This window comes from Colias croceus, chromosome 12, assembly GCF_905220415.1.
Source record: "Colias croceus chromosome 12, ilColCroc2.1".
Taxonomy (NCBI): domain Eukaryota; kingdom Metazoa; phylum Arthropoda; class Insecta; order Lepidoptera; family Pieridae; genus Colias; species Colias croceus.
In genome coordinates, this window is record NC_059548.1 from 1293501 (window position 1) to 1318901 (window position 25401).

The 25401-nt window shown below is 33.7% G+C and overlaps 4 protein-coding genes across 4 annotated transcripts in view; 3 read left to right on the forward strand and 1 right to left on the reverse strand.

Annotated features, from left to right (window-relative positions):
• Positions 1–3633: 3633 nt before the first annotated feature.
• LOC123696173 (metabotropic glutamate receptor 2-like) lies at positions 3634–10237 on the forward strand. Its single transcript, XM_045642230.1, has 13 exons — positions 3634–3771; positions 4212–4463; positions 4839–5010; positions 5279–5385; positions 5620–5769; positions 6158–6291; positions 6611–6777; positions 7077–7235; positions 7372–7534; positions 7903–8116; positions 8449–8600; positions 9028–9205; positions 9560–10237. Exons 2-13 carry the CDS (start codon positions 4253–4255, stop codon positions 9769–9771), a joined length of 2019 nt encoding a protein of 672 aa, XP_045498186.1. The 5' UTR covers positions 3634–3771; positions 4212–4252; the 3' UTR covers positions 9772–10237.
• Positions 10238–12251: 2014 nt separating this feature from the next.
• On the reverse strand, positions 12252–13946 carry LOC123696383 (26S proteasome non-ATPase regulatory subunit 11). The gene has a single exon (XM_045642519.1). The coding sequence runs from the start codon at positions 13805–13807 to the stop codon at positions 12545–12547; it is 1263 nt and encodes a 420-aa protein (XP_045498475.1). The 5' UTR covers positions 13808–13946; the 3' UTR covers positions 12252–12544.
• Positions 13947–14321: 375 nt separating this feature from the next.
• On the forward strand, positions 14322–16271 carry LOC123696202. The gene has a single exon (XM_045642263.1). The coding sequence runs from the start codon at positions 14322–14324 to the stop codon at positions 16269–16271; it is 1950 nt and encodes a 649-aa protein (XP_045498219.1).
• Positions 16272–16655: 384 nt separating this feature from the next.
• The window catches only part of LOC123695973 (WAS/WASL-interacting protein family member 1-like), a 34510-nt gene continuing 25764 nt past the window's right edge, over positions 16656–25401 (forward strand). The window contains exons 1-2 of the mRNA XM_045641931.1: positions 16656–17408; positions 20528–20832. Coding sequence (XP_045497887.1) covers positions 17072–17408; positions 20528–20832 — 642 coding nt within the window. The 5' untranslated portion in view covers positions 16656–17071. The remainder of the gene's footprint in view (positions 17409–20527; positions 20833–25401) is intronic.

Sequence of the window (25401 nt, forward strand, 5' to 3'; positions counted from 1 at the left end):
TGTAGATACGAGAATATATCAAAAGTCTTAAAACTTTTGATTTATTCAAACATCTTGAATACACAGAAAAATACACGTAGAAAAATCTTCATTCCTACGTTTTCTAGAATAGCGTTCAAACTGCAGATTCTAAGGAATCTAACGGAGTTTACATAAAATTATTCTCGGATAAATCCGATGCTATTGTAGATATTCCTTTTACACTTTGACTTAAAATACAGAAATGCTTTTATTCCAGAGGTAAACGAGTCTATTTATTTCGTAATCTAATAAAGAATGTTTCGCAGATCTAAATTGATACTGTAGACTGCATAAGATATTATGAGCATTATGTTTTGGAAATACGATAAAATAAACTTTCACAATTATGTTTTGATTATTTTTTATTACTAAAAAAAAGTAATCATGGTCATTTTGCGAGATTATTCGTCCATTACTAACTTCATCTCCTTAAAATGGTATTTAACATCTCCTTTAGTCTTGTATTATGTCTTCTATCTATTTTTCTTTTTATTTCTCTCTCTATCTTCGAACATACAATACTATAATTCTTAACATTAGCACCATTGCTAATATTCTTTTACTAAAATGTACAGTATTAAAGAAAGACAAACTTCATATAATTACACTGGCCAACCCCCAAAAGGACAATACGACTGAATGGCCAATAACTGTATTAGATAATAAGAACATGTACCTAAGAGACTGCAGTGCTAACAAAGACCAAGCTTTGCAGTCGTTTCTAAATAGATTCCGATTCTCTTGGGGGAAATAATTACTGGCTGCACTAAATCCTAACTAACTATATTCGAGGATTATATAACGTATTTGCAAATGGTACTGAACTTATAATTTAGTTCTCGATAGTATTTACCGATTTCGCAGACTTTGAACAGGAAGGGGATATTTCTCTGAAACAATATCTCATTTATTCTCATTAGATGTTGAATGAGTCCTTTTAATGTAAGCTGTTGCTTACATTAATTCAAAAACCCATCTGGGAAATTATTTACTTTTGAAATGGTTCATGTGAATAAGGGTCTTATTAAAACTGTAATATTATTCGCCATGGACCAATTTGTTATCAAGCCTTATCCTTACCCTGCCATATAAGGTCATACATTATATCATGAAATAATAATTATAATATCCCTCTACGATTAAACAAAATGTGTGTCTTTGTAGCGAAACAATATTTAAATTTTAAATCTATTTAGAATCGCGAAATTGTTTTTTTTTTTTCTTCAAGATTTTGCTGACAATTTCCAAACATCTTTGGTCGGGGAATCTCCCTTTTTGGCTAAAGTAACTTTTTCCTGCTTGCAAAATTTTATTAATAATATCCTACTAATATTATAAATGCAAAAGTTTGTGAGGATGGGTGTGTGTGTGTGTGTGTGTGTGTTTGTTACTCTTTCACGCAAATACCACTGAACCGATTACAATGAAATTTAGCACACATACAGAGGACAACTGGATTAGCACATAGGTTTTATCCCGGAAATCCCACGGGAACGGGAATTATGCGGAAATCTAGTAAGTAATATTATAAACAAAATTTTATTGTGTAATTAATTCGTCCAATAATATCCTCTATGTCTTTGACGATTTTTATACATTGATGATAATAGTATATGCACGATAACAGATATGCATTTCAAAACCAAAATTGATATAATAGACTCTATACACTCGTGATAAAGACGCTTTCAACTTAGCCGTTCGTGTATCATGCACCATCTCCCATGAGAACTGATTTAGTTTATATCCCATCAGAAAGTTAAATGGATTTAACAGCACACCTGCTTTTAGTACCTAATGAAATTGACTACATTGAACATATTATAGGTAGGTATTCAACCAGAGTATTCTAACCACCAGACGTTAATCTATAATATTCGTGTCCATTTTAAATTTTTTCTTACATTTGATCGTTTTCCGGTTAAAACCAACCACTTTTACTAACCATAACTTATTTTTACCAAGCTCTTCATATAAGCTGCCGTGATCGCGTGAAATAGGGTTTTTTTATATATCTAAAGGAATTATAATCTCTTATGATGACATGTTGTAATACCTAACCCTACTTGCTTCATAATATGCCCATGACGCTTAAAGTTTAAAAGCCGACCCTCATGTAGACTTTTGACCTATGAACCTTTTTGAATATGACCTTTATCTTTCATGATTTCTCTAAGTGACTCCTATTTCAGAATTTCTATACGTGAATTTTGATTAGTGATGGTAAAGAAAATTATTGAGATGTTTTACCAGCTTGTTAAAAGCTTTTGATTTCCTTTCATAAATGTAATATAAATTTATATACCTAAGAAAAAAAACAATCGAGCACATTTTACTAAAAATATTAAACACAATAATTACAAGTTATAATAAAAAAATACATTCATGAATTTACACGTCATCCGCATTTACTAGCACTTGAAAATAATTGGAAAGCGTCTAAACTTAGCATGAACAATATTTCAATTAACAACGTGCCATCATTTCAATCAAATCACGACCACGCGCCTGACATTTATTTTCAACTAGCTTCCGCCCGCGACTCCGTCCGCGCTGATGTCGGTCTTCGCGTGGATGGTTTATTTCTCCATTTTGAGTAGGTACCTGACAATAAAATCTTATAAATATCTATTGGACCCAATTCCCAAATACGGCTAGGCCTATAATAATACGCAACGTGTGTTCGCGGTTCTACGGAACAACGTCTATGGATAAAACTGAAAAATTAAGATTAATTTTTTTCTACGTATTTTTCCAGGATAAAAAGTATCCTATTTTACGCCCAGGATAATAAGGTATAATTATACCAAGTTTCATCGAAATCGAACCGCTAGTTTTCACGTGATGCCTTCACATACAGACAGACAGACAGACAGACAGACAAAAATTTTTTTAATCACATATTTGGGTTTGGTATCGATCCAGTAACACCCCTGCTATTTATTTTTTCAATATTTTCAATGTACAGAATTGACCCTTCTACAGATTTATTATATGTATAGATCATAAATGTGAATGAATAAATTACAAACTTCTACCCAATTTTACCATATTTTTCCGTCTAAAAGTAAAAAAATTCAGGAATTCTCTTGCAGAAAACACGTGACGTGCCCAAAATCACTTTGATCCTAATTATATTATTTTCTTCTTTCGTAATTAAAAAAATAAATATATAATAAATATAATAATAAATATAAATTAATGTCGGAAGCAGTAATTACCATAACAAACAAATCAGTTGCCAAATTTCACAAGTATTTTTCTTACTTAACATTTAACAACCGTTACTATTTATCTATATAATTCAAAAACTATAACCACATAAAATTTAGCTTTTTCTTGCTTATTTACAACTAGCTTCCGCCCGCGGCTTTGCCCGCGTTTTCAAAGAAAAACCCGCATAGTTCCCGTTCCCATGGGATTTCCGGGATAAAGCCTATCCTATGTGTTAAGCAATCCAAGTTACCCTCTGTATTTGTGCTAAATTTCATTGTTATCGGTTCAGTAGTATTTGCGTGAAAGAGTAACAAACACACACATACACATCCTCACAAACTTTCGCGTTTATAATATTAGTAGGATTAATTTAAATCTTGGTTATTCAGGCTTTTGAAGAACTAGAAACGCTATTAGCCCGGAATGACATTTGCATTGCTGTTAAAGAAAGATTAGCGAAGGACTCCGGAGCAGCTGACGAGAAGGAATACGATGATATCGTGGAAAGGCTCTTATCGCGGCCTAGAGCTAGAGGTTCGTAATATCTAGCTTTATGTGTAGTTAGATCTTTTATACATTTTATCTAGTTACGCAGCTATATTATGTACTCTTTTTATAAATTGTCCGCTTGATAAACAGGCATTATTCAACTCACTTTACCAAAAGTCTTTTTAGGAAACGGAAAGTAGATAGGTTGAAAATTGTAAGTATAATTAATAGACATGTTGAAAATAACGAATAAAAAAATGTATTGCGGCAATTGTCCTGGTTAAATACCACCCTGATACTATCAAAAAACTTCTATAATATTCTGTAATTTAACAGATTGTAACTGAAATTTTTGCAACCACGTATAGCATATAGATAACTAATTTGTCAGGTACGTGCAATAAAATTGTATTTATTTGCAATATAATTGTAGTGAAATAAAAACAATTATGCGAAATACCACCAAAGTGATGTCACATTTCCAGGGGTAATAGTGTTCGGATCAGATCAAGAAGTAGCAGGCGTAATGGCAGCAGTACAACGCAAAGGGGCTGGTAGTACCTTCGGGTGGGTCGGCTCTGATGGCTGGAGCGCCAGGGCTCTGGTCGCAGCTGGTAACGAGCCCGTGGTGGAAGGGACCATCAGTGTGCAGCCACAGGCCAACCCAGTGAGGGGCTTCAAGGAATACTTTCTCGGACTGACGCCTGAGAACAACGCTAGGAATCCTTGGTTTGTCGGTAATCATGAATCAATTTATATGATAAGGATGAGGATAAATAGCTAATTGTGTTGTTTTCAAACTCAAATTCAAATTATTTCTTTCTTTCTTTCTTTTACATTAGGTCTTAAACTTTCGGTTTGGTACTATATAAATCTTGATGAAATAAAATTGTATGTAATTAATCCATATAGACGTATAATTATAAATTTTTGTATTGTTCTTCGAGAATAGTCATAGGGCATAGTCGATTCACCTTTAACTCGCTGCATTATAGAACAAGAAATAAATAAACCGTTATTCTCACTATAACCCTGTTCTTCTCTCTTCTCTTTTCTCTCATAGTCGAGAATATCTTATTATTTTTATTGACTCTTACTCTTTTGCTATACAGAATTCTGGGAAGAGCAATTCCGTTGCCGCTACCCAGGCGCACCTCGTACACCATACAATATAAACTACAAGCCTTGCACAGGACATGAGAAACTATCTGCTGAAAATACGGAGTTTGAAGCACAACTGCAATTTGTTGCTGATGCTGTCTGGGCTTTTGTGTTTGCTATCAGGTATCCGGACTCGTATTCTAAGTTCTACAACAAATAAATGTTATCATTTTCATCATCTTTATGCAAATTGATAAGAAGGTTTTTATCTTGTTTAGAAAATTGATGAAGTGAAATAATCCCAAAATATATTCAAACAAAGGTATAACTACGAAACTGTTCAATTTATTAAAGAAAATAACGATAATTTTAAAGCAATGTTATATTAATTCCTCAGTAAATATACTCGTTGTTGTTATACCTAAGTTGAGTTTATCTGTTTCTTCCTCAGGGATATGCACAGTGACTTATGCGGTGGAAAGCCAGGTTTATGTGAGGCGATGAGACCAGTGAATGGACCAACTCTACTGCGGTATCTACGGCAAGTACGCTTTACAGGTAAATAATATATTCAACACGAAACACTATATGGAAACCAGGAAATAGATGTGAAATTTGTACTAATATCGTACTTCGATAATGATAACTTTCAAAATAGTCTTATATAGTGTATTTCAGACGTGTAATCTTTTAAAGGCAATAATAATTACTAGGTAGTATGGTTGGCGTTACAAACTGAAATTGGAGATAAACTTATGGAAGGTGCAATGTCAGCTTTATTCTTAATTTTAGGATTGAGCGGAGACGAATTTCATTTCGACCAATATGGAGATGGACCAGCTAGATACAATATATTACATTTTAAACAAATTACACGTGGTGTGTATAGATGGATCAGAGTTGGGAAATATCTAGATGGGGAGTTGCAACTGAATATGGATGGTAAGGTATTTTTCTGTTTGATTTCAATTATGTCATTTTCAGAAATATTTATGGACTGAATAAATATGCAAACACTCTTGGCCATACGCCAACCAATATCACACCGGAATAGTTTTTTTTTAACTATTGAAACTCAGAGTCGATCAATTTTCTCTGTATGCATGGGCATCACTATAAATGGAATGATCAGATCTGGAAACTCTCATTCTCCGTTCTTTCGGAAAAGTTTTTTGAATTGACTGAGTATGTATGAAAACATAATATTGAATCACATGAGTGGCCATATGAGTAGACTGCACGCTTTTGCTTTTCATCTGGCAAAAAAGCTTAAATTTTAAAATTTATGAAACTACAAATCGACAGAAGATAATTATGATTTTAACTTCAGATATTCAATTCAAATGGGGGCAGGCTCACCCGCCGGAGTCGGTCTGCAGCGCGGAGTGCGAGCTGGGACAGGCCAAGCAGTACGTGGAGGGCGAGAGCTGCTGCTGGCACTGCTTCAACTGCACACAGTATGAGGTATGATAGCACTTAAAACTGACAGCCAATTTACAAATATCAGAGCCATTACGACCAACAAGTTGAAATTCTATATGTTGATGGGTTGCGAACTAAGGTGATATTTTACTTGGCGAGAAGCAAATACAGCTTACGAGATACAACTGGACGATTAGTTTAGACTTAAATCAATTTCGATGATTAGTTTAGACACATCAAGCTCGACAAATATAGGTATCCTTTGATAGATTATACATACAATATTGTGTCATGTTTAAACGTTCCAACATATTCTTCCGTATGATGAACAAGATTATACAAATCTACAAATGTATTTCAGATACGATCACCATATTCAGAAACGGCATGTGTAGAATGCCCCAGGGGCACGTTACCAGACGCAGCGCGAACACGATGTGCCCCAATACCAGAATTATATCTCCAACCGTCTTCACCAGCTGCTATCGGAGCTATGACTTTTTCTGGTCTTGGTATCATATTGACAATGTAAGTAGTCTTTATTAGCATTAGTTGTTCATGGCAATCAAGTCTCTTATGGGGTAGATGAGATTCAACTAGACTTCGCTCAAAAGCTCTTTTTACTCATCAAAATACAATCAAAAATAATAATTTACCGCCGGTTTGAAAAACAGGTTCATCAGAAAGTAACCGGAGCGAGAAACTCTGTAATAAATACCTACACCATTGGTTTAATACGGATAATATTATTCACAGGTTCAGTTTTGAATGATTAAAGTCAAGAGTGTGTTACTCATTCAATTGTATAAATAATACTCATATTTCAGCCTGATCGTTACCTTATGGATACTTAGAAGTAGCACGCCAGTAGTACGCGCAAGTGGTCGGGAACTGTCCTTCGTGCTACTAACCGGGATACTCATGTGCTACTTGGTTACATTTGCTCTTGTACTCCGCCCAACCGACTTGCTATGTTCTATTCAAAGGTGAGCCTTAACTATAAATTGGGATGTTTTGTAATGGAATTCAGTAGCTAGAAATTGAAAGTCTCATTTCTTTTTGAATTATTGTATTCCTGAAATAGGTATTTTTATATTAATTAACCATTAGACTGTGTTTTAGGTTCGGTACAGGTTTCTGTTTCACAGTAGTATACGCAGCTCTTCTTACAAAAACTAATAGAATTGCCAGAATATTCGACGCAAGCAAACACTCCGCTCGACGACCATCTTTAATATCACCGAAGTCACAGCTCTTAATATGTTCCGTATTGGTTTCAATACAGGTAATACTTAATTATTCAAACGATAAGCATCTTTGTATTTATTCATAAATTCCATTAAATTATTGTTTTGGTAACTATAAGCATTATGGAGCAAATTATGCCTGCTTTAAACGCTTCTGAACTATTTCTGTTTACCTTCCAATCCCAAATAGGTCCTCTGGCACTCAGTTTCGTACACTGGAAATAAAAGTGCTATAAAATAACAGGTGGTGATAAAAAAGACGGCAACAAATTTTCATACACTGTCTGTGATGGCTATGGAATTGCTTACCACCAGGCGATCCACAAACTCGTTTGCCTGCTTTCTATTAAAAAAATAATAAATAAACTGAAAGTATTCCTTGTTATTATTCTTACAAATAAAACAGGTGGTGATAGTGGTGGTATGGCAACTCGTATCCCCAGCCCGTGCGATTCACCACTATCCAACGCGCGAGGATAACATGCTGGTCTGCGACTCTTACGTGGACGCGTCGTATACCATCGCCTTCTTCTACCCAGTAGTCCTGATCGTGGTGTGCACGGTATATGCTGTGCTCACTAGGAAGATACCAGAGGCTTTCAATGAGAGCAAGCATATAGGTATGTTCTGTACGGCTCCGTAACTGTTAAGAAACAAAAAACATGAAAATGTAACGTTAAAAAATAAACTGCCATAATATCTTTTCTCATTAACACATCAATTAAAAACATCCTAGATACCTTACCTCTCCTCCTTCGTCCTTCCATATTCCATTTATTGATAAAGTTCATGAGATTTGTAAATGTCAGAATCTGTGAGAAGGGCAAAATTCATGTTTTTTAAGTCAGGGCACAGAATACTTAATCATAGCTAATTCAGGGTTTAATGCGCTAAGAAACTGCCTTCCAGAATTCTACGAAAGGCAATATTGACAACAAAAACATTTTCTCAGGCTTCACAATGTACACGACTTGTGTGATATGGCTCGCCTTCGTGCCATTGTATTTTGGCACGGCGAGTCACGTGCCACTGCGTGTAACCAGCATGGCCGTCACTATCTCGCTCAGTGCTAGCGTCACGCTGGCGTGTTTGTTCGCACCTAAAGTGAGTATTGGAAACAAAAACTTTGTCATGTTAAAACAAAAAACAAACACTTGAAAAATAATTTTACTACGAATTATATCCATTGACTATCATGATAACTCATTTAAATAGCCACTAAATAAATTCATACTATCAGATTTGAGTAGCGCCTTCGATACAGTGAATTACCTACTTACTATTTTAAAAAATTTGCTTTTATTAAATTTTACGGACCAACTCTGTGATTTACAAAATTACAACACATGACGTGTTAAGATAATAGAAAACATAAGTTAAGTCTAACAATGAATCGCTTTCTCTTCTCTTGTTGCGGCTACTTCAGGTATTCCTCAAGGCTCCAATCTGGGACCTTTTTTATTTCTGATTCATGAAAACGACCTAATAAATATAATAAATGTTAGCTGTTATTTCAAATATTTCCTTGTAGATGTACATAATCCTCATCCGACCGGAGCGCAACGTGCGCGCGAACATGATGACGTCAAAATGGCGGAGTGGCGCGCGCGGCACCGCCCCGGGCGCGGTGTGTGCAGCGCTGGTGGGAGCTGCGCCCTTGCCGCGCCCTGCTGCTACGCCCTCTACAGATTTATCTACGTTGGAGGCGGGTATGTTGTTTGGATGATTTATTTTATTTTTAATTTGTTTCACTTTATTCACTTTGTTACACACTTTGTTCACTTTATTCTATGCCCAGCAGACATGTCAAATTTAGAAACAAGTAACTAAATACAACCAATTACATATTACAACATCGAATTATTATCGTATTTAACGGACTATTTTTTATAACGTCAAGACACAATATAACTAACTTTCCGTCCTATATCACATAAACATTTTCTACTCATTCATATTCTCTTTTTATTTTAAAATTATATTTGTTTTTCTTTCAATTTGTTTTTTTTTTAACTTCATTAAATGTATTAAACAGGTGACATAAACATTTTCCTCAATTGCAGAGCGATCAACATCCACCGACCGCCAAGTCCAAACAGACGACCTAAACAGTCCGACCACGAACCAGAACGGGCTATGTTTAGATGCCAAAAAGCTAGCAGAACTCGCCGGTGGTCTGCCCGCGTTCGAAGCGAGCGGTGTCAGACGACGCGCGGCGGCGGAACCGGCGGTACGCGTGGCGGTCGCTGTGGTGGGGGGACGCGTTCACTTATAGCCAAGGGTGGCTAGACTGCCTGTTTTGGTCTGACCGGACTAACAATAGGAAGACACATGAAACAAGTTGTAAAGAATACACTCTCAATAAACTCAGTTGGAGTGAATGGAAATGATTACAGTAAAAAGAAAATTTTAAGGAAATCATGAAGATAATGAGAAGAGAGATGTTATGAGATATCACTCGTATTTATAGTTTTTCTTGGCTTATTTCGTGCTGGTTTCGTGTTCTGGTCCAATAATCAAATTGAAAATGAAATATTATGATTTTATTATAATTTTATAGTAGTTACAAGCTTCGGCAATAATTTGTACTAAATCATCTAAATAAGTATACAAAATTTTTAACGACACATATTATCGCAGATATGGCATTGCAATAATTATCTATTTATTTAATAATTATTGTGAATTTAAAATAGAAACATTTCCTGGATGTTGTAAATTCTTAACAGAATATAATATTATTGTTATAAATATATTAGTAGCCTGTAATAGATTTAACTGTTCGGTGTTGTTTTAAATGTTATTAATTAATTACAAATACGTGAATATGTGATATTAATGTAAGATAGAAGAATGTAAATATAATTTTAAGAAATATTATTTCTTGTTGTTTTATTTTCGAAATCCTAAAAAAATTTAAAAGAATTCAAGTAAAAAGAACGCTGACGGTTAAGCTGCGCATTGGCGATTTATCGGTCTATCTATGTGGTGTTATGAGGTGGTATAAGAATAACAAATAGGTAGTTGCGAAGCCACGATTCGCGAGCCTAGTTCAAAAATAAAATAATCGGCACATAGCTTACTTGCAAAACTCGATCCATGCGCAAACACACCCCATCACTTTCATCCAGCGTTCTTTTTACGTGACGCGTACTGAAGGTAAGTACTTACTAAGTAGATAATAATTAAGTATATAAAAAGCTACCGAACTTCAGTGTAGGTTTGAATATACTCGCTACAATGGCGAATGGATCACAAATGTATATGAAATTAACTAGCGTAAGAGTAGCTTAAAATTTTAATTAGAAACTTTAAAAAAAAACTAAATTAAAAAAATATGACCTAGTTTTTATAATTAACATAGTTTCATGTTTGTTGATAACATTACAAAATAATAAATATTTTGTAGGTAAGATCCTTCGAGTAAGTAAGGTCTCGTACAATTAAAATTAAAGTCAAAGCAAGCTACTCGGATTGTATGAAAACCACAATGAAAACGAATTTGAAATTACTTCAGTTTATATCATTTCAATCCATCATCACTACATAGGTAGTATAAAACATGTATAAAACAGAGTCGCTTTCTCTGTCCCGTCCCTTTAAAACTACGCAACGGATTTTGATGCGGTTTTTTTTAATAGATAGGTGATTCAATAGCAAAGTTTTAAGTATATAATTTATTAGGTTTTAGATAAAGCGGGCGAAGCCGCGGGCGGTAAGGTAGAATAAAAAAAAATTGAGAATTTTTTTTTTTAAACATGACATCTATGAAAAGTTGTATAAACTACACATAGTAACAACCATTCTTTACATAGTTCATCAAGTTTCGTATAGATGTCACTGTTATCAAAACACTAAAAGCGAAGGTTATTGAACTTTTAAAAGTTTAGGTCATTATTTTTTGCAATTACAGCTATATTTAAGTTATAAGTGCTTTATTAAACTTAGCTAGATTAAAATTAAATACCTACATTTCGTCTTAATGATTGATACAGGATACTTAATAAAAAATTGACCTAGGGGTTTGAAATGAATTAAGTAAATTTTGATTACCTATCTTGTATATTTTTATAGAAGCACATTTAATTTCAATGATGGTAACAAGCAACTTGACTCGAGGATTCTTATACCAAAGAAGGCTAACAAGGCTAACATCAATTAATGACTGGTCTGCAAATTATGCTAAGTCACATGTGTAATTTTTCACCTTTTATTGAGAAATTAATTTTATGTTCTGTTTTCCCCTAATAAGTTTTAATACAGACATAAAGAGAAATATATATCATACCCATTGTTTCCATGATGATTCTTGTTAATAATTCTTTATTAATCAATATATAAGGTATAATGATAATATATTATAATAGTTCTAGAAATCTGCAAATATAGAAAATGTGACTTACAAAATTTTTTTTTTCTGAATTAACTAGGTAGGTATAACTGATATCATTTTAATTAAAATTAATTCATATCTCTCTTACAGATATAATTAATAATGTTATGCATTAAATTTGCAATTTATTAAAAGTTACCAACCAGCTGAAAAAAGAAATAATTGTAAATAAATACCTCAATAAAATTAATGAATGGTGAAATGAAACAAATGGTGTTTATTATTATTAATGATGAAAAAAACAACTCTACTTTCAGTACAAAACATTTCAGTCAATAATATGCAAATTTTGTTTATCATTAGTCAAGTCCAAAAATAAGTCTTGCACCAAAACAATGTGGGCGGAAAGATTAAAACAACACTTCGGAGAACACCGTTTATTCTCAATTAAAACAGAATATTATAATTTTCACTAGCTTAAGTTAGAAATGAATGTAATCAAATTAGATATTAGTAATTCATATCAGTAACATTTAAAAATGTAAATATTTCAGACTCATTATTGCTTTATTTCTCTGTTCTCTTTAATACAATATGTTAGCTGTATCCCAGTTTAAGTAGAGTGTTACAAAAAATAATTCAAAACGGAAAATTTAAGGTTGTTAATTTGATATATTTAAACCGTTAAGTCTACAACAATGTACATGCTTCAAGTCTATGATAACTTCTTTGCTTTCTGATATAGAGTGTCCACAACTTTGCTCATATGGTGGATGGTTTCCAAGACTGTTTCATAAGTTTTCTCCAGGGGTGACTCGTCAAATACAATCAAAACACCTTCACCTTGGTCTAAAATTCCATTGAGTTTCTTATCGAGGATCATTTGGGACAATTTCTTCTCTACTTGTACGACAGGGAGACGAATGCAGCGTGCGACATGGTCTACTTGAACTCTCATGTATGGTTCCACAATACGACACAAGTTTTGTTCCAACATTGTGTCATACAAGGCACCCAGATGGGCACGGACCACTGCATCCTCCTCTAGTTCTGGCTTGTAAGCCTTTAAGGCAGCTTGGAAATCGGCTAGGGACCTCTTGTGTGATGCAGTAGCAACTGCACGCATGGCATCTAGATCCTTACCGGCATATTTGAGAGCGGCTTTACTTCCACAAACTGTACCAACCTCTTCAGCCTGATTAAGCATTATTTTCGACAATAACATATATTTCAATGCAGTTAACGCTTTTGGGCTGTCTGCTCCATCATAACCCTCAAACGCCTCGTAAAAGTATGAGTACGCAGTTTTGAAATCGCGTTCATCAGCCGCGTGCAAGATACCAGATTGCAAATCAAGTGCTGCTTGCATTTTTGGTGGACAATAGATAGAATTTGCTGTGGTTCTTGCGGATGTCAACGATGCACGGGCTTTTGGCAAATTGCTGAGGGCATGATAGGTTTTACTCTCCAAAAGAAGCACTTCAACAAGCAAATTTTTGTCATCTAACTTTTTTAATTCCTTCAATAAAGCAGTGGCAAGGTCCAAAGCATCCGTATACATACCAGTATCGAAATATAGCGCGATCAATCTCGCTTCCAAAGATTGTCGGAGGAAGGTGCGGCGCTCTTCTTTCGCCCATTCTATACATTCCTTGCAAAGCTGAACTTCAATACCGATACCAGCTTCTAAATCCAAGAAGAAATCGACTAATGAACGTACCAGTTTTGCTGCTTTTGCCTTACTTATCAAACTCAAGAACGGCCTCGTCGCTTTTATGAGTTCCGCTAATTCCTTCGCTTTACCTTCCTTCTTGTATTTCTCACCGAGGTTCAGGATGCCTTGCTCCTTGGCCCTTATGTTTTCTTCGTCATCTTCGGGCAGCTCACCTGTGCTAACCATTTTGTCGGTCATGCGGACGTCTTCGTCTCTGTTCGAAGATGAGACGCGTGACCTCTCGAATAACATTGCACCGGCCATAATGTGTATATTTATCACTAAAAAACGTATTTATACAATGACACAACAACAGTTACACTTTTTCTTTGTAATTTTGTATAATCGCAAAGTCATCGACGACCTTTTCGGAAACAAATCGTAGACGCGTACAAAGTTGCCATAACAAAACTGAATGATATCCATTTTCTACCATGACTATGGCAGCATAGATAACATAAAATGATTTACAATAATTTAATTACATTTCAAAATTATTATTTTTTTTGATTGATATTTTTACTTTGTATTTAATATTGGATGAATAAATAAATCGTTTAGAGTTAAATTATTAAATAACTACATTTAAATCATTTTAACCTTCTTACAGAGTCGTTTGCAATCGTTAAATTGGCAATATTTTAAAAAAAGAATGTGAAAAAATATGTTTTTTCGTGCTTACGTTGGTGCTTACGAATTTACTGAATTATATTTTTCAGTCAATTTGTAATCAGATTTTAATTTCTTAAAAGTTACCACGTAGAATAATAAAAAAGAAATGTCGTCGCAAAAGAACACAAAAATAAGTATTGATAAAGATGCCAGTGATAATTTTCTCTTCGATATTTCTAAAATGATGAAGCAGTTCTACGAAACTCCGGTAATATTTCTTACCAAAAATGATTACTCAGACAGTATTTTCAATACTATGTGTGCTATGCGATCTGCTTTACAAGAGGAAACGAAATCCCAAATTATTGATATCATTGTAGATTTTCACTTAAACTGGCTTCATGTAGTGAATGAAATTGAAAATTATACAAAACGTTTAAATGATTTACCAAGGGAAGAAATTTACCAAGCGATAAGTTATACCATTGATGCAATGGGTTATCGACTAAATTATTATCAAAAATATATGAATAAATATAAACCAACCTTATCTAATGAATTGCAAGCGAATTTAATTGCTGAAATGGAAATAGTTGATGAAATGCACAAAGAAATTACAAAGATACTATTAGACCAGCTAAAATGTTTCAGGAATTTTTCTGGCGATGAGGAGTTTCGAGTGAAGGTATCTAGTGCCCTCGAGGATCTATTAAATTGGATAGACAAAATAACTGATGGTTTAGCTATGGACCTAAGTAAATATATAAACATAAATGTACCTCATTTGAGTGGTGATCTAACAAAAACCTTACAACAAATCGTGGATGATCTGCATACATCAAAATCGCCAAGTGCTCAAAAAATGTTAGAAAACTTAAGAGACAAGGGTAAAGAATTGGGTGCAATGATTCGATGCACTGCCACTCATGATTTAGAAATTTGTAAAGTTTATGAGAAAGTGAATATATTAGAAGATCGTATTCAAAGATTGGAAGCTGAACCAACGTCTGCTGCGAGGATGGCGTTGATACACAAAAAAGAGTATTTAGAAAATCGTTTGAACGATCTTGAAACATTAAAAACAACTTTAAAACAGATGCAACAGTTGACGGATGTACATTTAGAATCAGTAACTGATAATGAACTATGTGTTTGTGAAGATTTTTATCAATTTAGGATTTTTAATCATGACTTACAGCCCGAAGATCGTGAGCACTTAGTAACTGAGCTGTGCTATTTATGGGATATTGCTGTGTTTGGAGAGCGTAGTCATAAATCTATTATCTCAATTTTAAGTGCTGCTGATATAAAAGAAGAATATACCGATGAGTTAGGCACGTTTTATATTGATCAGCACAGTAGAAAAATTTATAAGCTACCTGACGATGAAATTCACTACCAACCAAATGAACGAGGTGAACTTGTACCACTAAGTGACGATTCTGAACACGTTTATTTCTATGATGAGTGTGGAAGGTATTTTGTAGATCCAAAAACGAGACAAAGAGTTTACAAAGCTCACGCAACGGCAAGTGAGTATATGATGGATAGCAGTGGTATTCTCCTTAAAGTTAAAGAAGAACGGGATGGTGTGATTTATTATTATGATAATTACGGTAGATATTACATAAATAGCGATGGAAAGCATATTTATAGAGATGAAGACACAGTAAGTGAATATGAAAACGATGGTTTTGGAAATCTAGTTCGAATTCGTAGTCACTTGGATATGTTTGATCTTTGTCCAGGTGACGCTAATGTGACTGAGGATTTTAAATACTTAAAATTAAATGTTGGTAAAGCTTTACAAGTATGCATCGCTGACGTTATTTTACATCAACCAGCGGATCCTATTAAATATTTATCCGCACGTCTTATAAAATATAGAGAAAATATTGAAATACGAGAAAAACGTGCTAGAGAAAAAGAAGAATTGGATGTCGAAAGAGAAATAAGAATAGCGGAAGAACGAGCTGAAGTTGAACGTGCTGCTAAAGAAGCTGCTGCATTGCTATCACAAGGGGGAAGCGAAGCTACCTATGATTCAAATCTCTATAAATATAATTCAATGCATCCAGATGATGTAGATTCAGTAAATGCGAGTTCCACACATTAATTAATTATTGGATATTTCTATTACCTACTTATCGTCTATTTTATTCCAATTATTATTATTAGTCTTAATTTAATTCTTGAAGAAAATATTTAATTTGAACAAACTTTTGAATAAACCTTGCCAGTCAATGAACATGTTTTATTTAAAATATTAATTGGTGATATTATGCTCATGTTAATTATTATAATATATGTATATACATTAGAATTCATGTTATCAAAAATAATATGATTAAAAAAATTATTATAGAAAATATAAGTATTATAGAGTGAATAGAGAATTAACACTGGAGAAAACTTTGTACCCTCTTTCTACCATTGATGAATATAATAATTTATTATAGCAACATTTACATTGACAGCTGTAGTCGGCCATATTGCAATTTGTGAATTTGACGATTTGACGAATTAAATTTGATGTTCGTACTTCGTTCGCTATTGAGATAGGACTCAAGTCTTAATCACCTGCATTCATTAGGATTATTTCAATAATTACGATAAACCAGTAAATAGCAGGTGATAACACAGATAAACGGATTTATCTTGTGAATATGAGGTGATAGCAGTTGAAAATAGTTTCTCGTGCCTACGTACTTCCTACAATGATTAAAGTTTTGGGGCAAGGCTCTTCTGTATTTTATGTAAATTAGCATGGATAAGTGTGGTGTGACGTATCTGCGGTTGAGTGTTTTATTGTGCGACATAGTGCGAGTGCAGTCGTATTGTTGTACTTGCTAGTTGTGAACGTCTACCTAACGTAAATACACTTGATGGCACAGTGTGTTTAGTTGACAAATAACGATGCCTCCGAGACCACCGCCGCCGCCTGGACCTCCTCCGCCTCCAGGGCCTCCTCCTCCAATTTTTGGAGGAGCCAAAGGGGGTCCTGACGATCGGAATGCGTTACTTAGTTCGATAAGACAGGGAGCAAAGTTGAAAAAGACAGTCACAGTGGATAAAAGTGGACCCTATATTCCGGGCAAAGTGACAAATGCATCTAGTAGTGGTAGTAGCCCAGTGGGGAATGGTGTGAGGGCTGGTGGTATACCAAATGGAGGTGCTATGCCTGCTTTGGGCGGACTTTTTGCTGGTGGAATGCCTAAGTTAAGGCCTACAGGAAAAGGACCCAGTATTGGAAGTAAGTTCTGTCACTTGTCTACAAGTAACTGTACTAAAGAAATTGATTCAAACTTTAAAATATTTTGCAGTTCTTGAGACATAATGTTTTAAAATGGCCAAATAACAGACACACAAATCATATTATTTTTATTGAATTACTTTCTAAAACCACAGCATACATGTATGTATATTATAGATACCTATGATAAGCATGTTTTCAATATCAGAAGTAGATTATGCTTATCTACAGATAAATAATATTTAGTGAAGTATATTACAACAGTACAATTAAATTTAGCTACTCATGTAGATTTTAGGTCTTAGACCTAAAAAAGTATATGGGGATGTGCATATCTCTTTTTGACTCTTAATAATTTGAATCATATATTTTTACCAAAATTCTATTTTTTGGTTTTTGCAATTTAGAAAGAGACATTTAAATGTTTATTTCATTAAATATTATACCTCATTATATTTATAAAAGGTCTTCATAAGTTTTGTATGATTACAGAATATCAAAAGAAAGAAACATTTATTATTACAGACAATTTAACACACATTAGCAGACGCACACCCCAAAAAACAACAAAAGTATTTAAAATAAATATTTTTGGTTGCGTGCTTAAAGGCCATTCATAATATACCTATCCTCAGCACTAATTAAAACTGAAATCTTTAAAAATGACTTTGATAGGATTTTAAGTTCTAATCATGTTGACAATAATGTAATCTATACATAAATAAATCTGTAGAAGGGTCAATTCTGTACATTGAAAATATTGAAAAAATAAATAGCAGGGGGTGTTACTGGATCGATACCAAGCCCAAATATGTGATTAAAAAAAATTTTGTCTGTCTGTATGTTCAGGCATCACGTGAAAACTAATGGTTCGATTTCGATGAAACTTGGTATAATTATTCCTTATTATCCTGGGCATAAAATAGGATACTTTTTATCCTGGAAAAATCGTAGAAAAAAAATCTTAATGTTTCTTAATTTTTCCGCGTGGACGAAGTCGCGGGCGGAAGCTAGTACTTCAATATTTGAATAATATTCAATATTGACAAGGTTTTTATTTTTGAGAAAAAGATAGAAGATAGATATAGTTTAATCTCTATAATATATAAAAATGAATCCTTATTTCCCTTGGTCACGGCATCACCTGGAATGGGAGGACCTATTTTGATAATTTTTTTATATCATATAATATTCCTTGAAGTATGAGCATGGTTCTTATGCAGGAACATGTACCACGGGCAAAGCCGGGGCAAACTGCTAGCATAAACTACAAAAATACTTCGAATTTTTCTCTCACACAGTCCAATTATTAATAAGTTAAACAAAAAAAGATAAATATGTTAGGACTTTATGGTCATATTTTAAGATCATAACTGATGCATATTTGATAACAAATAGAGATATAGGTACAATATTATTTATCTATACTTAATTAAGCTGAAGAGTTTGTTTGTTTGAACGCGCTAATCTCAAGAACTACTGGTCTGATTAGACAAATTTTTTCGGTGTTGGATAGCCCATTTATATAATATCATAACGCTAAGACCAACAGAAGCAGAGCCACGCGGGTGAAACCGCAGAGCGCAGCTAGTTATATATAAGTAAAAGCTAAAACTTATAGATATGGATCAGTTTAGTTTCGGTATGGATTAACTTAGATGCCTAGAAATAAAATGTGTGAATTAGATTTATCTTAATTCCATATATTATTTTATTCTTGAATATTAAAAATCATAAATTTTGTAAGTTACTTTCATCGTAATATAAGAAAATAATATTGAATAATAAACTATGGTTTGTGAATCAGTGAACATACTGTATAGAAAATAGAGTGGAACAAGCTCCTAATTTTTTTAAGTGATTCAAAAATGTAATTATTAAATAATTTACCTTTTGTAATTAAATGCTTTTTTATCCTAATGTAAAATAATTAGCTAAAATGGATTATAATTAAATTTCCTTTAAAATCACTGGAAATCTAATTAATAAATGATTAAATTATCCGAATTAATATAAACATAATTAAATAATCATTAGTAGTTACAATTTAGTTAAGTAGATAATTAGAACACCATAATAACAGTGATTTATCAATTTTCATTTTAATGTTCGCAATAAGTCAAGCTTTTAAATTGTATGTTTTCCTTACATGTATTAATTGAAACTAATTTTATTAAGGAAAAGTTATATGTACAACAAAATAATCTAATATATAAAATTCCCGTGTCACAATGTTAGTTACTAACTATACTCCTCCAAAACGGTTGGACCGATTCTCATAAAATTTTCAATTTTCTGTGCATATCGGGTAGGTGTGAAAATTGCATAACATCTATTTTTTACACCCCTAAGTGATAAGAGTACCTAAGGCAGAACAACATTTGCCGGGACAGCTAGTTTAATAATATAATATTTAGAAAGAAAGATAATTTATTTGACTCCACACAGTTGAAATAACACAGTTAACACACAATACAATTAGAATATGACAATATAATTCAAACAAAGTAAAATTAAAATATGATATGAAGCTAAGAAGTGGAGCCAAAAACGGTAGCCACTCAGCATAAATTGCAACGCAGTTGCAACACTGATTTTCAGTGGCCCGTCTTTTATATTTATTTATTTAGTCATTAAATCAGAAATTGGTACACCTAGAATTGTTACAATTTCAAAAATGTGTAGCTTTTAACTAAACACAATTTTAGTTTAATTTTATTTTTGTCTTTTATAGTTAAACAATAATTAACTTGATATTATAATAATGCAAAAAATATGTTTTTGCTGTACAAAAAATAAAAAGTATCATTGAGATTAAACAAAGCATATTATATATGCATACTTAGATATAATCATATTATCTGCTTTTTCCATCAAAACCACATTTGAAACATGAAATGTGTAACATAAACTAAAGGTTTTGTACTATTTGTTTTGTGTGTGTACACTGTACTGTGTAGCGTTTATGGGTTAAAATTAATAATCTGTCAACATGTATTCAATAAATTTTACATGGCTAATTAAATGTATTTACTTTTCATACACATTTGAATTTGCCAACAAACCAATTTGTACAATACAAAAGATCGCGTAAATTTTTAACATTTCTAAATCTCTAGGCACAACACCAAATGGCCAAATCAAATCGGACAGCGGTGGTTCGTCGCCGCGGTTTGCACAACCCCAGAAATCACCGGAAAAGTCTCGATCTTTCGGCTCCTCTGGTGGGAACCTTATGGCTGCGTTGTCTGAAGCAATCGCGTCACGGGAATCGCCGAGGGACACGAGGGATTCTCCCAGGGAACCGCGGGATTCGCCCAGGGACCCTCCACCAGCCAGGCCGATGGTCAGGAGGCAGCCCAGTGAGGTCCGGGTGAGAGGACCACCTCCGGAACCGCCGGTGGCCAAGACTCCTATGCCTTTGGTAAGTGATTTTGGTTACAGCTTCATTTGCAGGATTATATTTTATACGATACGATTATTGTGATGTTGTGATGTATTGATGTATTGTAGTGATGTATTGACTTGTCGTCTAGACGTAAGGAGAATTAAGCCAGTACGATGTAGTTAAATTCAGGACTGAAAAAGTAACTTATAATTTTCCAGGAAAGTTTTCAGATTTTATAGAATTTTCCATACAGAATATTTTTTACCTGTGTTGTATACCTGTTGACAACGATGTGACTCATTATTCCACAATTTTACTTATGAAATACCTGTTACTTAAAAAATATGCTTAATTATAATTTTTAACAAGAAAGATAATCCTCGGTGAATAGTAGGGCTTTTTCCTGGAAGTCACACGATATCGTTGTTGGCTTCACCAGTCGCCTAGTACGTCTGCTTGTCGTTAATGAGCTTTTGATCGTGGGCTTTTTCTTTAACTGTCATATTTAATGGGACTTTTAACTGGACGTATTAAGCGACCCTATCTTACTTAAGATCGCATCATGTCTATGTAAACACTGTTAAATAGGAAGCAATATCTGTTTTGCTTTCTTGAAAATTGTTTCTTAGAAACCCTTCTCTTTATATGAAACGGTTCATTTTAATAGAATGAATTATCGTATTTTATTTATTCCTTAACAATTCTTACTATTTTGTGAGAGTAACGCAAAGAATATGATTTATTTCGCGCTTTGTGTTTACAACTTACTCTCACTAAAGAAATCTATATACTCTATAATCCCATATAAAGATATAAACATTAGATGATTCTCACGATATTAATAGTCGATTTACATACCTACACTTCTTGATTACTCATACATTGATTGGCGCCGAAACCTATTTGTAAATGATTCAATGTACAACGCACATATTACCTTGACACTTGAAGTATATAAACAAACATGTTTTTGCCCTAGCATATATTATTACAGCCGAGTATCTCAGGTTAAAATTTCATACAAGTTACACCTTTTTCACACTGGGCACTATAAACCCAAATTTAGCACTCGGCTCCCACCGGTTCATCTAAAATAGAACTTACTGGAGGTTAATAATGTAAATAATGTTGTGCCCACACGCATTGGCGCTACGGAAATATATTTCGATCCGACTTGTCTTACATTAAAGAAATAATGGCTTGACATTCAAATTTACGACTTAACGCTTATGAAAAGTAAAAGTATTGACCGAGCAAGGGCATATGATCGAAAGAATCTGAAGAGTTATCTAGAACATTAAAATCTACAGGGGTAAACATCAGTGTGTCATTCTTAGATTTATGGCATCAAACGTAATTTGTCCATTTATAAGCAAAGTGTACTTTTAAATAATTCATTCACTGTCTATCTGAGATATCTCATATCGTAAATATAAAAATTTTCCTTATTTACGTTGAATTTAGGCACGTAAAAATCCAGCCAACCGTGAACAAAAAGGAATCGTTTTATTGCAAAGGAATATAATGAGTCAATTACGAGGTAAAAATAGTACCGGCAAAAAGGTGTTACAGAATCGCTAAATAGCATAAAATTCCACCCCAAATTTAGAATACTTCTAGCCTTGCGACCTCCTTCTTGGTGGTTAACGATTGAGCGTAGAACCGAAGAGTCATTCGATCCTCGGTGGTCAAAAATGTCTCGGTTTGGCAGGACACAGAAGATCACCTAGTATAGTTCTTAAAGAAAAACGATCAGTGAAACAGATGTATGAATAATGCATCTGCCCTATACCCCAATAGGGCACGCGACTTCGTACTTTAGCCTTGCGTCGTCCAAAATATTAATGGACGATTAGCAAAGTGATGATAAGCCAAACTTCGCCGGTGGGTGGAGGTGTTGTAATGGCCGTATTTATATTCCGATAATGTTGACCGACGATGCAATCGGTTTCGCAACGCACGTACGCTTTTGGGCTGCGGATTTCAATTGGCCGTTAGGACACTTTTGGGTTCAGGTTATTGTTAGGAACTCTGTAGTTGACAGGTGATAAATAGGGATACTTTAATATTCTAAAAAGATTACTCATCAACTTTAAAGAAGAATAAAAGCTTCTATAACATATTGAGAAGTCCTAAAAATTGTGAAAAGATGTTCAAAGGTCTCGAAAAGAAGGAAGAAGAATACTACTCACGAATCCATACTAATATTATAAATGCGAAAGTAACTCTGTCTGCCTGTCTGTTACTCAATCACGCCTAAACTACTGAACCAATTTGCATGAAATTTGGTATGGAGATATTTTGATACCCGAGAAAGGACATAGGCTACCTTTTATTGCGAAATATGTACCACGGGCGAAGCCGGGGCGGACCACTAGTACTATATAAAAACATAAATACCAAAATAATGTAAGTACACAAAAGATAAATAATGAAATTCACATATTGCAACAATTTGACGCCCACTTGAGGTTTCATATTGATAAGCTTAAAAAATGGTGCGTTACATTTTTAAGTTCGAATTAAGTGTGTCGTAAATTTATGTTTTCTCTCAAATGCATTATTGAATTTATGTATAATTTTATAGATTTGTTTGTAGGATATCCAAGGTTATTTATAAAGGATGACAACGACCTTATCTTACCTGCCCCCGAACCATGTTGTCTTATAGCAGTATTACTTTCTGTGTGGAAGAATGACAGTACTATACATATAGGTCGTCTAGCGCCATCACTTCGCACACTGGAAATAAGATTGCTATAAGAGATAATGGTGGAAATAATAATGCTATAAGACGTCATGGTAACACTCCTGAAAGAGAAATAGTAGCCTTTGAACGCAATAGAGTTTTGCCAAGTAGATAAGAACACAAAAGATACTTTAAGCATCAATATTGCAATAATGAAGAGCAATATGCATCGTATTGTACTCTAATGAAGCAGAATCTAAAGTGATGATACTTAGGGCTTTTGAACCACCTCTTATTACTGAAAGACAAGTAATGCGTTAACACATTTCTTGGTGATAATGTGGACAAACATACATAATGATTGTTGGGAAAGAGCATGTCAAAACCACAGATAATATCATATATTTATACCATATATATCGTTAGCTAAAATCAAACACTTTAATTTTATGGGTGTACAAATTTACAATTTCCCAAAATGATGGTGCTCGGAAGAATTACCTAAATTACCATTTCCAGTCTTTTAGTTGAAATGAAAAAAATAATATGGTATTTCTTACCTATAGAAGTAATACCTACTAGGATTATTTTGAATACTCGATTTGCAAGGAAAATTGAAGCAACAGAAATAGTCCTTACCGTATTAATAATTATTGTTGTTTATTTACTGTTAAGGAAACACAATTGAGGTAGGCGCGGGCGGTGTACTTGCGAGTGATTCATAGTTAGAAACTAGAATAGAGACAATATGTTTTATAATAAAGTGGTTTAATATTTTCGAGATATGATTTTCACGAACTTAACATTGAATATGAAAGTTTTTTGAAATTTGTCTTTTTCTTCTCTAATTTCATCTTGCCGAAAAAATTCGATCGCGAGACGGGATTCGAACCCGCGTCTTTAGACATGCCCGGTTTCTATTCTTTAAAAAATTATATCAATGTTAGATTTGCATCCATCTTTTCGTCTTTAAGTAGTTATTTATATGATTTTTGGTTACAATTAAGAGTATATCATATAAAAGTCGAGGTTCTAATTGCATTTTGCACGAATTAAAATATGATAATTTTGCAACGGCTTTCTCATAACAGTTCGTTGCTAGTTGCTGGCAGTTGCCACTCCAATTACCGAAAGTGCTTGTCAGTTCGCTCCAACGTAAAGACACGTCCGAAATATTAATTAAAGTTTTAATATCGTCAAGAAAAATGTTTTTAAATGGTGCTAAATGTCCTATTTAGGGCGCTAATGTTTTTGATTGGGTAGATTTTGGCAAATGGTAAAAAATTATGAGATTCAAAAGAACTTATTGTGTGAATATGGTGAGTTTTTCTCTTTTAAAACTTGTTGTCTTGTTGTTTTTATCTGTTTCATTTAGGCAATAATTATTCCCTTCTGTTTCTCTTCATATTGAAAAGGCTGTCAATTGTATTAACATTTACAATACTTCTTGTAAAGTTTAATTGTAATGTCCAGCCTAATAATTTAAATTAAAAAATCTTAGACCTTTGTCTTCTATATATTAATTCTTTCTACATGTACTAAATCAGAAATCGAACCCACGCTAATTCCGTTTCGATTAGGTATCGTGCGTCACAAGAGTGTAGATGCGATTTTTTTTTTTCATAATAAATGATAATAATTTAGATAATGAGGATTCTGATAACCTCGTTATCAAAACATGTTTCACGTGCACTATTTTCGGTGCAAAAACACGGCCTTTTGATTACTTATTTATTTTTCGACTGTGACTTAGCTAACGTAATATTTCACGACATACACTATCGTATTCATATTCCATTTCATGATATTCTTCACTGTAAGATAAAAACAATCGTATTTTCAGGATACTGGTATGTTTGTGTTTAAAAACGTTTTTATATGTTACGTTACAAACACAGAGTTTGCACTGTTTCGCC